The sequence below is a fragment of the Zonotrichia leucophrys genome, chromosome Z, assembly GCF_028769735.1.
Source record: "Zonotrichia leucophrys gambelii isolate GWCS_2022_RI chromosome Z, RI_Zleu_2.0, whole genome shotgun sequence".
Taxonomy (NCBI): Eukaryota; Metazoa; Chordata; class Aves; order Passeriformes; family Passerellidae; genus Zonotrichia; species Zonotrichia leucophrys.
In genome coordinates this window covers 48,723,890-48,740,436 of record NC_088200.1, presented here as the reverse complement: position 1 = coordinate 48,740,436, position 16,547 = coordinate 48,723,890, and the positions used below count along the sequence as shown (strand labels likewise).

Here is a 16,547-nt window from a genome sequence, read left to right as displayed (position 1 = left end):
AATTAATTATTATAACTCTGGATATCAGCAATAATCTTTCTTATACCTGATTGATTTTTGCTATGTATTTGAAGTTTGCTAAATTCTTGGCCTTATCATTCTGCAACAATATGTTGTATACAGATTGCATACTAGAGCCTCTTCCTTTTACGAGTTCTGGAATTTCTCTCAAACATTCAAATTTATTGAGTACTTTCCTGTTCTGGTGGAACAGGCTAAAGAGAGCTTCTGAATGATCATTTTAAGACTACTTTCTTTTATTTTGTTTTTCAAGACCTCTTTCTTTTTAATAATGTATTCAAATCTTTTCAGTCTCTACAAAAATGGGAGGACAGAACCCGCTACTGCGAACTTTAAACTGTAATGTAGAGAGTAACACAGTTTGAGAGATGAAATCATACACTAAAATCCATGTGTTTCCATTATGCACTAGTACATAATAGCTATGTGATTTCACCACATACAGAATGTATTTTCTCATATTCAGCATGATTAAACTTTATTCTCAGGAATAGGCAGCTCTGGATTAGAATAAGCAGTTACTTCCCTCACTCCAGCACAACTAGACAGAACCAGAGACAAGCAGGAGGAGCTCATTTATGTCAGCTGAGTCTCTCCAAATACCATCTCATGCTTTAGGAGAAACAAACACTCCTTAAAGTAGGGTTTGGGGAGGAAGGGCATTTACCTTCACAGACCATCATTAGTGCAAAAGGATGGCCTAAAGCCATCAGACAGTGAAACTGTCAAGCATCACTAGGGAATGAGTCACATCTTCCCTGTGCACAGCAGGGACTTCAGCAACCACAAAACCAACACTTTGGATGCCATTTTCAAAGTTTGCTACATTTGGCTACACAACTGTCAATGGAAATTAAGAAAATGAATGTGCCTGTATTCCTACAGGGCTTTCCAAGTCTTCATGATGCTACTTATTACTTTCTACAGAAAACCTAGACTGGCCTTCCTAGAGCCAGACTGTCACTATATGTCAAAGGAAGGATATGATCTAATAGAGAAATAAAAACTCTACTCTGTAACTCAACTCTTAACACAAAGAACCTTAGCCAGTATGCTAAAGGAACATTTTAAAGAAGGTGGTCTTAAGCCAGAAGAAGCAAATCCATCCTTGCACCAAAGATACTGTTTCACTATCTGCAATAAAAATAAAAAGTAATAAAAATTTTTACAAAATTAATACCAGACTCACCTTTTCTGCTTCAACTTTCACTTGCTCAGTTCTAGGATTTTTTCCAGTTGCTAAAAAACCTTTAAAAATTATCTCAATATGGTCAATTAGCCTCACTAACACCTAAGAAATTACATGATAAAAAAATTAGTACCTGTGAGAATACTGCTAATTCAATATTGCTATTGAATCACTAAATGGTTTTCAGTACAGCCCATGTCATCTCCTGTTTGCTTGGCATGTTTTTGAAGGTCAATTTGTTGTGTAACAAGAAGATACCGTGAAAAAATGACAACTTTTTCTGCATCTGATTTTTAACCAGGCAATTTTAATCCTCACCTGAAATCCTTAACCCATCTTTTTAGTAAATATATCAGACACAGAATTACTAAAATAATACTGAGGCAGCAACCATCTATCAAACTGAACCATTCAAGGCAGCCTACCAGAACCACTAATTTCTAAAACATCCACTGCAATTCTTAGGACCCAGTGATTAAAATCAGTCTACTTTCCTCACATAAGATTCCAATAAAGTCTAGGGTTCTTGTTTCTCCTGGTTTGGCTTTTTCACTCTAGGGACAAAGCATGCAAATAATTACCTCACTACAGTACAACCTGGTAACAGCCACTACTTGTCTGGAGCCTGAAAACAGGACGGCTGACAATGCAATCATCCACAGTGTCACGTGAATCTGCAAATTTCAAAGGTCTTACTTGCTCAAAACTGGCTGTTATGGAAAGCAAGATACAATGATACAATGTTCCTTGTATCATTCTATTGAAATTGTGCCTTGTTTGAAAAGGTAGTAATGTTTACTAATTCCAGAGGTCTTTTCCTATGTGCTTTCAAGGGTTTAAAAAAACGAAACAAAAAACAAACAAACAAACAAAAATAGTGAGAAACATTCTAGTAATTCTAGCTATAAAGATAAGAGCTGTTGGATATGTGATTCACCTCTTGGGTTTCACTTAACAAAGGCCTGTAGCCAATAAGCCCTGAGCCAGATTTCCAGCCTAGCTGTGTCTTCAAAGACTAAAAAACTATACCCCAAAAATTTACAAGCAAAGCATGAATGAAAGAACCACAAACAATTGTTGTGGTTCCTGTTTTGGAATTGTTCCATTTCCTGTTGTATCACAACCACAGGATCACAATCCTCAGTACACAGAAAATTGCAGAAATCTCAGGGAAGTTGTAACAAGATGACAAGCACAAATAAATTCAATGAAGATGAAAAAAATATGTTAGGCAAATAATATACAGAATTAGCAGAAATAAAGAACATTTAAAATGAAATTTAATCTTTCATTTATCTTCCAGATCCCAAAGATCTCCATCTCCATTTTTTTTCTGAAGCTCTAAGATCCCTTTCCTCTCCAGTCTTCATTTCATGATATTAACCACCATGCATTACAATCACTCCACTAAGATTTTGCCAACAACAAAACTTTACATTTCCAACAGGTTAAAATGGAAAGTAAAGGTGTTAATCTTAGAGGTATAAGAAGAAAAGATGAAAATGAATCTGGGATTATGACCCATTTCCCCAGATTTCCATACTCTGCCCACAGTGTGTGAATGTAAATTTAAAAAACCTGAATAAAAATTACTTCAGATCTTCAAGAGAATACACAGCCATTGAATAAAGCACTGAATCACCACTGAATAGACATATGCTTGCCATGTGGCAGAGTAAATATTGATGGGTGTTTTCCACAATGACCAAATGTACCAAAGGTACTTTGCATAGGTTGGGCAGAATGTATTTCTGTTGGGAGGCAGAATGAAAGTTATGGCAGCTCATTGACCCTCCCAAATATTTTAAAATACTAAATGAAATCTCCCTCCTCTCATGGCATGCCTGAATGCCACTCTCAATCAGGAACCTTTACAGAAAACAATTAAACAAGTACAGTCTATACCAGAAGATGATGAGTCTTATTTAAAGTATTGCTTTCCCAGATCAAATGCACTCTTATTTTGCCTTTAAACACTGCATCACTCCATACGTAACTAAAACTTTCACTAGAAGCAAACTTCTTTACATAGAGCCAGCACATGCCACAGCAAAGACTACAACACTTGCTATCTCCTCGTCACGACCGCAGCAACAAGATCTGTCTCCACAGAACTGTGACACCATCACCATCCAGGGCTTCAAAACCATCATGAATACAGTGCAGCCAAAAACCAGCAAGAGATGTGCACCCACACAAATTCATTTGGACACCAAGTTCTCATCTGCAGTCAACCTCTACAGAAGCTCCAAAGGTTGCTGCTGATATTTTAAATCAGATGAAGGGCTTACATCTCCAAGGTTTACATCAGCTCCTTAACTTATTCCCAGAACTTTTCTTTTAAGATCATTAGGTGTACTCTGGATTCTAATATTAAGGTGCTGAATAAAATAGGATCTTGCATATTATTACCTGGTCGTCTGTAATAATATAAGCACTTTGCAAGAATTTTGAGAGAAGTGTTTTTACAGAAGCTATCAACCTTACCAACAGTTCTCTTGCTAGTAGTATCATGAAGGTATCCTGCCTTCATGAATGGCTAAGGAAATTAAATTACACCTTATATAATTGTTCTAACGTGGTATTTAAGCTACAGTTGAGCCACAATAGCTTTCAAAGGAAAACCAAAAACAGGTAGTGTCATTGGGCTGAATATGTCAGCCATAAGCTTAACAGATGAACTGAAGAGAGTTAAACAGCCTTTGAAGTGTCAGGTAATGAGGCCCAAACCAGCTTAAGCAAACCTCTAACAAATGGCATCTAATTCACCAAGAGTATGTAATGCAGTTTCAGTATTGTTATCTGCAGAATTTCATGTGCATCCAGAAAAACTCAAAATAATGCTGACCTGCCTAATGTTGCAACATGATAAGCATGTGATCCTGAAACAGGAACATTTTCAGAGAACAACATAAAAAAAGTAAAACGATGGGTTTCACTTTTGGTACCAAGTATACCATATGCCAAGTATATTACTGAAGGGATGCATTGAAGAAAGGATTCCCCTTTTAAAGAAAACAGTACTTTCTTTAGATTTCAGGTGGAGTTACCTAGTCATCAGTCTTCACCTAGACAGAGCAAAGTAAGACTATCACCACAAAAGAGTCAAAGAGAGTGATTCTCCTTAGCAGGTCAGCACTCCACTCTTACACAGATGTGTCAAGTCAGGCACAGAGAGTACCTCTGTAAATCTGCACAATATCATGAGTTCAGAGATACTTCTTTCTCTTGGATAATGCTTTACTTCTTTCTATTTCTAATCTACTTTGTATTACAAATCTCCTTTGTTGACACTAAAGCAGAACTTGAATCAGTATTATCAAACAAAAATTGGCTTTTTTTTAACATGAGACATTCATATATGCCACATGTGGCTCAGCTATCATCATTCACAATCCCTGATTTACATAGATTGTAATGTATAAACGTCTGTATGAAAGTTGAGGTTTGATTCACAAATAGGTTGCATGTTCAGAAGAAAGTTATATACGTATCTTTGGGATTCCTGTTGTCTTTCAAATTCCATAAAATTTTGGTTATTTCCAATTACAAGCTAGAAAATTCTTCCAATTAAGTTTGGAAAGTTTTAACTCAACTTGAGACCAACAGTGAAATTCCATTACTGTCAAAGTCTCTCAAAAAAATGAAGTTTTTCACCTAGCCCACGATCACAGGTATGAATTAAAACTCTTACAGAGAAAATAAGAAGAGTTTGCCTTTACACATCATGCACCACATCTAGTTCTTGTGCCAAAATAAACAACACAGGCTAGAGAATCCACAAATATTCTGAAATATAAACACTGAGAACATTTAAGTATTTTTTAAAACCCAATTCTGCCTGTAATATTTTCCTTCTAATATGCTTATCAATGAAATCTAGCTGATAGTGGAAAAGAATGTCAACACCCACTGGATTATGCCTTTGCTTGTGGTTTTAGACTGCATTGTACTGCAATTGCTTAACATCTAATGTTTATTTTATTGGCTCAGTAGTAGTACAAATCTTTTATGTAAATTCAAAGAAATAAATGTGTCAATCCTTCAGTTTGCCTTTATTCCTTCCTTGGATTTATGACCACATGCCTCCAGTCTCATTTTGCCACGAACTTATTTACCTCTAGCACAAAAAACAAAATCACCAGAAACAGGCTTAAATGAAGCTAGACCCAGTTCCAGTCCATTTTCAGTCATCTGAGCAATTGCCTGTTAAAATCATGGGTTTCCCCAACAAGTAAGAAATGAGTAAGCAGTTATTTCAGCTTGAAATTCTGCATTACAAAAACTTCTAAAAATTTTTCAGTCATACATACACAAGTATCCTAGTATGCACTAAGAGCAACACCATGGTAGTTTGTGTGCAGGAGAAAAGACAGGCAAAGAATGTGAACATTCAATAAATCACATAGGTCTTAGATAAGACAACAGTTCCGCTGACAGGCTGCAGATGTAAACAGCCAGCCATTCTGAATATACCTTAGTGATATGTAAAGCATATTAACACAGGGAACTAATCTGCAACATTGTTCAGTAGATTGCAGCTAGCATACCTGACCAGTGATAAGAAAGAAGGCACCTAAAGAAACAATGTATGATAAAAAAAGCATCCAAGGCTGGCACAGTAAGCAAAACTGAAAGACAAGTTCAGCATGACGTCTCCATATACAAAACTAAATTGGCCAGATAAGGCAAAATGCCATTAAACAGACTGAGATGCAAAGCAATACAAACTCTGTACAGGACTGCAGAGACAGCTGTAGAAGCCACGCCTTTTCCCAAAACACCAGAAGATAAAAAGACTTCTTTCTGTATCGCTGAAATCAATGGTAATGGCTCAGTAAGTGTCTGCCAGAGGGGCAAGCAACATATCAACAATCAGTCCCAAGGATGTGCTCCTGCCTCCCTGGCATGCAGCAAGCTCCAGGTGATCTGCAGACTGACAGTCTTTTAAGTAACCTCACCCAAGGCACAGAACATGCCCCACTTCCAAGGACTTAAGACACTGGTGGTAATAACCAAGAGAGCTTAGAAGCATTAATAAGAATAAAGTGTTTACTCATTTAGTTCTCTTCATTGATTTACTAGAGCTATTTACCAGATGGAAACAAAAGGAGATGTCCCAGGTGGTGGTGCTGTCCACCCTGTACAGATAACTGGCAAATGCTCTGGAAATGGCAAAACTGAACATGACCATCTCTATACACAAAAGGCTCTGCTACTGTGGTAGATGCAACTTGAAAATCTTTGACACAGTAATTACACAGGATCCTAAAACCTAGAAGAATTTGACTATTTTCATCATATCTACATACATTTCAAATGCAGCTGGAAAAATAATTATTGATTGACACTTTTAATATTGCAGTTGGAGAGGATCTTCTGGAGAGTGAGCATACTTGACTTTAAACCTCAAGAAATTAAATCACGAAGCTGATGACATCTAAATGGCAATCTTTAATGAGCACATTATTGAACACTCCCACCGTACAAACAGTTAGCAAAGGACCACAGAAATTTCCTAATTTTCTCATCAATTACCTACAAACCAAAGTCCTATGATCAATAAACCACAGTGGGCTCAACCTACTTCCCAGCAAACGATTTATTTACAGCACACAGCAGAAAGACAACCTATTATCAAAACATTTATCACATACTGTGATCACATAGGCCTCCTAATATAAGACTATGAAGTAAAACCTTAGTAACACAAAGAAGATGACACTTTTGCTTAGTTTACAAATTAAAAAAAAAAAAATTCACCAAGAAGATGAGGTGGAATCATTTCATTAGCAGAGAACATTAGAAAAGCAGAGAAAATGTTTCACTAAAAAAATGCAGAAGCCTTCATGTCCAATTATTTCTCTTTACATCAAAGGGAGCTAAAAAACATCCCAGGGTTCACAGGAAAAAAATTCAATATTTCAAAAATTTAATTTCTCTTCTGTTTCAGTTCTACATATTGGCTCCCAAAAGGTTCTGAAAATGAAATATAACAGTTTCACCCATGGTTTTATTTTGAAACCAAGTCTTGTCCTTTAAAATACAGAAAAATACCCATGAAGATATTGAAACCAAGAGCCATGCACTCAATTTTTCAGATATCTTCCAGAACACAACCCACAAATATGGGGGTCATTGCTCTTCACCAGGCATTCTCTACTCTATGTCTAGGAAAAGGATGTGCTGTCATCTTTATTAAAAATCTATGTCCTATATTGGTTAATTTTGAAAAGATAAATTAAGAGGAAACAGCTGCTAAAACAAAAGAAAAAAAGGGAGAGGAAAAGTGATATAAATTTTGGTGATATTTGGACCCTGTAAACTAACATAAATTATTTGTAGGCATGTTGCTGGCATCCACTCAGATCTTCAATACAATACATGCTTTCCATTTGCAAATTACACACATTGCAAATTCCACCCTAAATATTGTATATGCCCACTTTTCCTCCTCCTTTTCCTCTTCTATTTGGAAGTACCACCTTTCCTTGTCATGACAAGTCAAGATATGCCCACAGGATGCATGCATCTGTGCACATATATGCACCCAAAGAGCATCCAGGGCCCAGGGACAAGCCTGTTTTGGCTGCAGATGGTTAAGAAATCAGGGGAAAGAACTAATCTCTCGCAGGTTTAATTCTGGGTATTTAACACCAAAAGGGTTCAAAGGAAAACCCTAGCAGCCTGGTAGCTTCTAGATGCACCAGCTAAGAATGTTACAAAATGTGCTGGAAATTTCTTTCTTGCAGTAATTGATCTCAGTCCAACAGCTGACCTCTCTACACTCAGCACATTAATCTACCTTCTAGTCCATCCAGCTGGAGCAGAAGGTTGGGTCCATTTTTCTCAGCTAGGTATTCTATCTCTCATTTCGGGCAAATCAGATCCTGGAGCACACAAGACCAACTCTACAGCTCACAAGACTCCTGGAACATGTGGGGGTTATTTGACTGCATGAGATACTGACATCATTTCTGCCACCATGCCTGGCCCCAGAAAGAAGCTGGGCACAGTTCAATCAGTGATATGAGGCCACAAAATACATTATTGACAGTAAATGCTGCACTTGCTGAGCCTGCAGTGATCCCCACCACGGCAGTTCTTTGGCCAGCTGCTACCAGAGGATGTCACAGCCTCCACAAAGGCAGTGGAGAAAATGATGCTCAATGGACAATAATGGAAGGAAGAAAAGTGCAATTTCTCCTACAGGTCACATTCACTTATAGTTTTCCTATCCAAATCAGCCCTCCATTAATATCTTCTTGCCCTCTTTCCTTCCTGCCTGCCTGCTGCTGGGGACCCCAGTTTCCCACTCTGCTTCTAGAGTCCAGAAAATGTGACATCATGTTAGAAAGACCCCATTTCTCCCCCTCATATACAGAGAAGGAGAAATCTGCAGCTAGTGAGTGAAACCTTTCCCCAGCTGTCCCAGGACCATACACAAGCAGCAAAACTGTATATGAAAAAGGAGATCGCCATTATTGTTATATAATTTTTCAAATTCTTCTAGATCCATGTATCTGAAAACAATATGTTGCAATATGCCACAGACCTAAGTTTGATATAAGTCTTTTGTACAACCTTTAAATTTGTTTCACTAGCATGGAGAACAGAGCTCTTGCTAATTTGTCTCAAGTGGCATGTAGTTCTGAATTTTCTTCTGTGGCCCTAATACCAGTATTTTGAAGGAAAATAGAGACTTCATTAACTATAGATACCTGAAAAAAATCAAGTAGATAAAATTGAGCTATGAATGTCTATTGAGTTTGGAAACACTAATATTTAGTTCAACAAAGGCACATTCATTCTATATAATACTTGTTTGATATCTATAATCAGTATTCTATTTCCCTGCCCTTGAATAATGGTACATTCTTAAAGGATCAAGAGAAAAATAAACAGGTTTACATGAACTGGTGAAGGGCCTTGAGACAAGCCATATGGGCTGTGGCTGAGGACACTTAACCAGGAAGAAACTGATGGAAGACCTCACTGGTGTCTTCAACTTCCTTTAAGGGGAAGAGGAGGGGCAGGCACCAATCTCTTCACACTTGTAACCAATGACAGGACTCAAGGAAATGGTATGAAGATGAGTCGGGGGAATTTAGGGGATATCAGGAGTGTGGCTGGGCTTTGGAACAGGCTCCCCATAGAACTGGTCCCAGCACCAATCCTGTCTGACTTAAAAAGCATTTGGACAATGCTCTTGGGTACATGGTGTTACTCTTGGAGTGTCCCATGCAGGGCCAGGAGCTGGACTCCATGATCCTGATGGGTCCCTCAGGATATTCTGTGATCCTGTAATTCTATGAAGTTCCAAGAACCATTCCATGTGGCACAAAAAAACACTGACAGACCATCAGCCTTTCCTTTAGAGCACTGTTAAAATCCTGAGAAGTACTTTGTAGGAAAACATGTTCGTTTTTGCCTGGCTCACAATAACTTAGCAGTAGTTTTATGTTAAAAGAATATTACCGCAGTTCGGGACCTTCATATCCAGCAAGGCTGTCTTCTTATTGTTATCATCTATGCAATATAAGTCCTGAGTTTCTGTGTAAAACTTGGTCTCTTGAAATTTCTTGATCCACATGATTTCACAGGAACATTTGAATGGATTATCCACCAATATCCTACAGGAAAAAACACCAATTTTTTTAGAAGGTTAAATGTGCCACGCATATAGGAAAAAAAATCGAGGGGCAGGGGGGCTCCAAGCATTCAGCTGGGTGAAAACATAAGTTAGTTATTTAGGTTAAGGAAGACAGGATGAATCCTTTAATTAAGCGGCATAACACATGCACCCTTGGTAAAGTCAGTGCAGAGTAAGTTGCCAAGTTGGTAACAGTTTCCCTGCAGGGAATTTAGGGCTGCACCCACTGAGGGCCCAGAATATCATAGGAAGGAGAGACCACACAAGGGATTTGGCTACTATTTCAAATTCATCCGTGTAAGTCAGGAGCCCATGGAGAACGGCCGCTCAAGAAGATCCATTTTATTTAATAAATCAGGAAGTGATTAGAATTCATCTCTTCTACACCTGAGCCATCACTCAGTTACCTCAGAAATGGTTTACTGCTGTGGAGTGGTAAATTCTTTATGAAGTCAAACAGTCTCAGATTATACACACACTCTTCCAACTTTAATCACAAAAAAGGATTTCACCTAATCTTTAAAATTCATCTGCTACAACACTCTAGAAAAACCTCACAGTAAAACCATAGGCAATGTCATGAAGAAATACTAAATGAAAAAATGATCCTGAAATAGAAATTGGTACAGTACCCTGCCTGGAATTTAAACCACAGGTTAGCAGACCTAACAAACTGCAGTTTTAAAATTTAATAAAACTACACAACAGTATAATGCAATTACATGCATATTAATTATGAACAGAAACATATCTACATAAAGAGTGACCAGTATTATTTGTCCTTCTACTGGCATACATGAGATCCAATAAAGTGAGTGAGCAAGTGTCTGTTTAAGGCATTCCATTATCAGGAGAACAGTCATTCTTAACAAAGTTTCAGAGGTAATTTTTATGTACAGAAACTCAAGTTTCCTGCAGAATCTATGCTCACAATGCCTCCTGAAGACAGGAAGTGTGCAAATCATGAAAAAAATGGTCTTATTAGAGCAGTTCCCCAAAAAGCCATCTCGAGTCCTTTGAGGAGAAACAACTGCAGAGATCCTCAAAAGTCTCTGAAGGAGCAATCTGTAATCACAGAAGTCATCCTATGAACTTTAACACGCAGCATGAACAAAAATTGTTTGCACAAGACGTAGTACGAACATGATAACTCCTTGGATCAAAGCCTATCTCATGCATTTTCAAAACAGTGACATTTACTTCTATCTTCTGTTTCATCCTATCCTGAAAAGAGAAATTTCTCTTGACCAATGGCTGAGCAGTCTTCTTCTAGTGTTTTATTTTGTGCCAACCCCATCTAAGGACTTAGGCACATCATTGGCAGGATGCTGGATGCATAATGCCCCTCTACAGACACTTGTGTGAAATAAAAATTCTGAGCTACAGAAAGCAAATTCCGAGTCTTTATCTTGTTTGCTCTAATCTTATGGCTGCAGTTCATTTGTTCTAGAAGAAACCTTCCAAAGTGGCATCTCCTTCTCTGTAATATCTGGTGGCTATACTTCAATTCACTTTATTCTATTTTACATTTTGATATGCGAAGGTACTGAGAGGACAAACATGCTTGTTTGTCAGATTGAGGGGAAGTTCTTCAGAAGCTATTTATGGCAACATTCATATCTCAGATTCACCTACCAACACACTTCCTGCTCTTCTGTTTCTGATCTTATTAACAGAACTGTTCAACTATACTGATTTTACCACTGCTTGTTCTCCTTTCTGGCTCTGCTTTTATCCCTCCACTTCCTTTCCCTCATCTTCCCCCATCTGTTTATCTCTGTTTATCTCTTATTTTATCATAACATTTGTTTGCATAACTTCAGTTTGTCTAGTCCTGCACTCCTTCTCCCAAGTCCACAACACTCTACCTCAATTTTGTATCCCCTTTTTTCCTCAACTTGTACATCGTCATGCATTGTCTCCATACCTCAAATAGTACTCTCTTTAACCTTCACACTATCCATTTTCCTCATATCTGGTTCACTCCCACTACATTTGCCCTGCTTCTTCATGCAGAAGCAACAGAACAACAAAGAACGTGGAGCAATGGGAGAGCTTTGCAACTAGCTGGTCTCTTCATTGGAGAGCTCAACTCAAGTTATTAAAAAATATTCCAGTGAGCAGTGTTCCCAGGGCCATAAAGAAAATAATTATACCAACTTAATTATCAACAAAATACACCTAAGGGGCATAACTTCTTTTTGTGCCACTGAGAGTTGCTCATTTCTCTTCTCACATGCTGAAGTTCAGATGAAGAGTACTAGGATTGCATGGCAGGCAGTTCATACTTGGACTGGCACTTTGGACAAATTCTGACTCTGATCTGAGATCCAGGAGAGCAACCTCCCTCTCCTCTGCAGCCACCAGATCTCCCAGAACTCCTGCAGGCTCTCTGCATATTAGCAGAGAATGCACAGGAATACCAAAATTTTGGATCATGCATCAATAAGAAAATATGGCAGATGTAACAGAGAATAAAAATGTTAGTATTGAAAAAAATCAATAAAGAAATGTTTACTAGTGCTTTCATTGCTAAACAATTACATAAAGCACATAAAATGCAACTCAAGAATTTGAGAAAATAAAAATACTCTTAAATAGCCAGCCACACCACTATAAGAATATGAGAAACAGTCTTATATGAATATGTGCAAAAGACTGTATTTTCACTAGTTCAAATACTTAAATAAACACCAGCAGTTTTGTGTGAAGTAATCTTACAATAAAATATCTTAAAGCTGAAGGAAGAGGCTATTTTGACCTCTACTTTGCTTTAAAATATATACCTAATCTTCTTGAAGCCCTGGAATGAAAATTTCTCTGCATTTAAGTGTTCAGAATTGATGCTTTCTTTGGACCAGAACTGCACTTCTAATTCCTCTACCTTCAAGAGAACAAACTTTGAAGTGTTATTCTTCCGTTCCAGCCAAAAATAAACTTATATTTTAAGAAATGACAACTTACAGATCAGACAAACCCAGATGGCGAAAAGGCTTCTTGGACAAACTCGAGAGCTTGTTTCTGGATAAATTGCTATGGCAAAAGAGAAAGATTGCATTAATTAGAATTGCTTCTTCTTACACTAAAAATACAGTTTGTCTCTCTTGAAAAAGCAATAAAGGACTAGAACCAGCTCTAAAAGTCCTTCGACTTCAATTGTAAAAGGGTAGTGCTCAGTCTTGATGGTTTCAAGGGCTAGAGTCCTGTCAGCAGGTAATGTCAAGTACATACAAAATCAAACTCAACAGGGATCAATATTTTCACTTTTAGCACTTTGTCAATTTCAAAAAAGCAGCAGATTTAACTGTGTTTCAAAAGTATTTTGTAAAGTCCAGGTGTTAATTATATGCTCAATTTATTCATGTGAAATGGGTGTATCCCTTTCTTTGATGCTGCACCGAACTCTGTACTCATATAAGCCCTCCTCACATGCTAGCACACATCCACATCAGAGCTTTTTAGTTGTTCTTTTCAAATTGCATGTGCAATATGCACCCACATGGAAGATCAAAAGGAAAACTGTAAAATGCCTGTATTGGGCTTTTTTATGTCAATTAAGCATTTACGGTTTCCAGTGGTAATTAAGTGAAAGGTCTTCTCCCAATACGCAGAGCAAAGAAATGTTGATTGGAACCAGAAATACTCCTCCCCTCACAGCTTACAAAACTGCTTTCTCCACCCCAAAGCAAAATAATGCTTGTTTTGTACAGTCTTATCAGTTTATGAATTGAAGATAGTGAGAGCAGTAAACTCTTTAACTGCCAGCAGTAAAGCACAGATCAGTGTTATGAACCAAAATACCATGAGTTTTATGTGGTATTATAAAGGTGTCATAGGGGCTCCACACTTACTGTTGTATTGCATCTAAACTCCGGGTTTAAATATCTTTTTTTTTTTAAATCTGATTAAAGAACACAGTGTTTACTTCCAAACTTTCAGATGTGATCTTTGAGTACAAGATAATTTTCACAGAAATTACAAGTTGGATATTCTAAAAATGTTTAGAGCAGAATCAAAGAGATTATATTTCATCACTGATTCCTTCTGGCAAAGAAGAGCCCGAAGTTTACAAACTGACTGGTCCTTACATGTGAGAGCAAAACACAAGAGCTACTATTTCATTAGTCAGCTGAACTCATGGACCCTGATCAGATAAATTGACATTAAGGAGTAGTTTGCATATAGAACAGAAGTTATGTTTAAGCAAAAACTCTCACTATCCATTTTTTTCCTAGTATGCGCATGCTTTGTGTTGGGAGTTTGAATAAAAGAAGCAGGATCCTCATACTGACTTGGGCTTTTGCCTCCAACGTGGAGCCACATCAAACCCCATCTGTCCATGGAAAACTCTTCACTCACCACACAGGAAGATCACTCCTGTTCCCACACTGACAAGTGGCATGTATGGAGGCCCCTGTGGTATTGCCACACACGTCATGCCTCTCTTACCTGCAGATCAAATAAATCCTACCTTTCCCAAAAGACAACCAGATATACAGAGCACTTTACCTGCAGATCCCTGCTGCAAATGTATCACATTAAGCAATATTTTGACAGTAAATTTAATTTTATATATATATTTTTCATAAGGTGATCTCCTATTATTGACTACAGAGATGCCTACTGTCATCTTTTTAATTCATGTTAAGTGAAAAAAATCATTGTCAGGGTTATTTTGAAGTAGTTAATGATCCCACTTCCACTTCCACAGAAAGAGAATATGAATTAATTTCCCAATTCAACTGCACACAAAAAGACCACAGCAAGTAGCCAAAGAAAATTCATCTGAGCTTCTAAAGGTTTTTTTTTATTATAAGAAAAAAAAAAAATGTCAAGAGTAGAGAGCCGGAGTAGTTTAGCCCCAAAGCTAAACTTAAGGACTCAGATTCAGTCAAAAGTATGACTGTATTTTACATGAAAATATCAAGCTCACTTTAAACTTGCTAGCCCTAATTCAGCTAAAAGCAAACCAGTGGCAATATGAGTAGAACAAAACAAGGCTGAGAAACCACATAAAGATTTACAGAGCTAGCACCATGAGCACAGTTCTATCACCGATAGTGCTTCTGAAAAGGGGAGGCAAGAAAGGAGGGAACAGACCTAAGGAGAACCGGGAGAAAGAGGTGAAGAAAGGGCCATTTTGCTACACTCAGTCTCCCTCCACAGGCAACACCCTGCTCTGCCTATGGCTGGAACCAGCCCTGTGTGCAAGCAAGGGGAAATCTGCTGCAAGGTTGATCTCAAATGGTTTCCTTTGGCCGCCTTACCTAAAGTAAGGCAGTAGAGATACAAACGCATTTTGATACCTGGAGCTGTATACATACACTACACATAACAATGACTATTTTTAAAAGTTTTTAAAAATAGGCACTTGCTGTGAAATGTTTTCACATTTAAAGGCACTGACAATATACCATGCATGTGTATAACACAGGTCCATTACAGTTAGCAGCAAATAAGCTTATAAACTACAGCACTACTTAAATGAGACTGTTGGATAAGAGGCAGTGAAAACACTAAAAATTAGATGAGCAAGGCTATTAATTACAGTTTAATAGCATCTATTATGACATTTATTTTCCTGTTGTTTATGTTATTACTCAATTCTTCTTATGATAGAAAATTTTAGAAAGATACCTGGACTACATAAGTTTTCCCAAGAAAATAAGGAAATCACAAAAAAGGGCTTGAGAAAATGCATGTTAATAAGTACCTTTTAAACTGATACTTTTTTATGATTCATAAATAAATACTACTTTTATATAATATAGCTCATTAACCACATCAACAGACTTTTCATAGAAGAAAAAAGAAAGCTGTAACAGTATCACAGCAAAAATAATGCTTATAAAGTTACCTCAATCTTCAGAAAAATGTCTTTTGTTTTCTTTATGGGATAGTAAAAAATTTGTTTCCAAATAAAATCTAAGACTGCTCAAAGACCCTTGCAAAATGAAATTCCTTTAATGCTTAATAGTTTTCACTATCCCAACCACAACAGGAGCTATACTACCTTCATAGGCAGTCAACAGGATTTTTATTGCTGATGACAACAAGCCATGATTCACTGGGGCTTTCAGAAACATTTTAGTGCATAATGACTTGCCAAAGAAAACAAACAAAGGCATTTTGCAGGGATAACAGATCAGCCTCTGTAAAAAATACCTCTGTACTTACTGCTTTGTCCTGTGCATCTAGAGCAGCTGGTGCCACTTAATATTTTCCATCTTATCTGGGTTTATCCTGTGTCTGCCCACATTACTAAATCCCCACCAAAAGAAAACACAGTGCGAGACTGGATAATCTCTTGGTTCATAATGTAACTATTCTGTGTCAAGAACTCATCTATATCAACTGAACAGATGTCAAGTCAGTCTAATTTGTTTCTAACAAGAAGCTTCATGAGTTATAGCTCTACCAAAGTCTGCTTACCAGCAGATACATATTCCCAGTTTGACTGCATGTTCAAATTAAGCTTTTCTTATGGCTGAAACACTTTAAAGGCATCTTATCCAACTGGATTCTGTAAAGCCTAGCAGCTCACATATGTACAGTGATACTTTTCCCTCAAGTGGTGACTTTGAGAGGGTCTCTGTTCTATTCAACAGTCAGTTTTCTGAAAACTTGTTTACCTGTGTAAGTTTTGGTTAAAAGCAAACACTGGAGACAGACCCTCTTTGTGAC

At 37.5% G+C, this 16,547-nt stretch overlaps 1 protein-coding gene across 7 annotated transcripts in view; it reads right to left on the bottom strand.

Annotated features, from left to right (window-relative positions):
* NTRK2 (neurotrophic receptor tyrosine kinase 2) overlaps nucleotides 1-16,547 on the bottom strand; it is a 196,459-nt gene that overhangs the window by 157,454 nt on the left and 22,458 nt on the right. For all 7 annotated transcript variants that reach the window (XM_064735249.1, XM_064735242.1, XM_064735243.1 and 4 more), the window contains exons 4-5: nucleotides 12,828-12,896; nucleotides 9,689-9,843 (exon numbers count right to left, since the gene is read on the bottom strand). In XM_064735249.1, coding sequence (XP_064591319.1) covers nucleotides 9,689-9,843; nucleotides 12,828-12,896 — 224 coding nt within the window. The remainder of the gene's footprint in view (nucleotides 1-9,688; nucleotides 9,844-12,827; nucleotides 12,897-16,547) is intronic.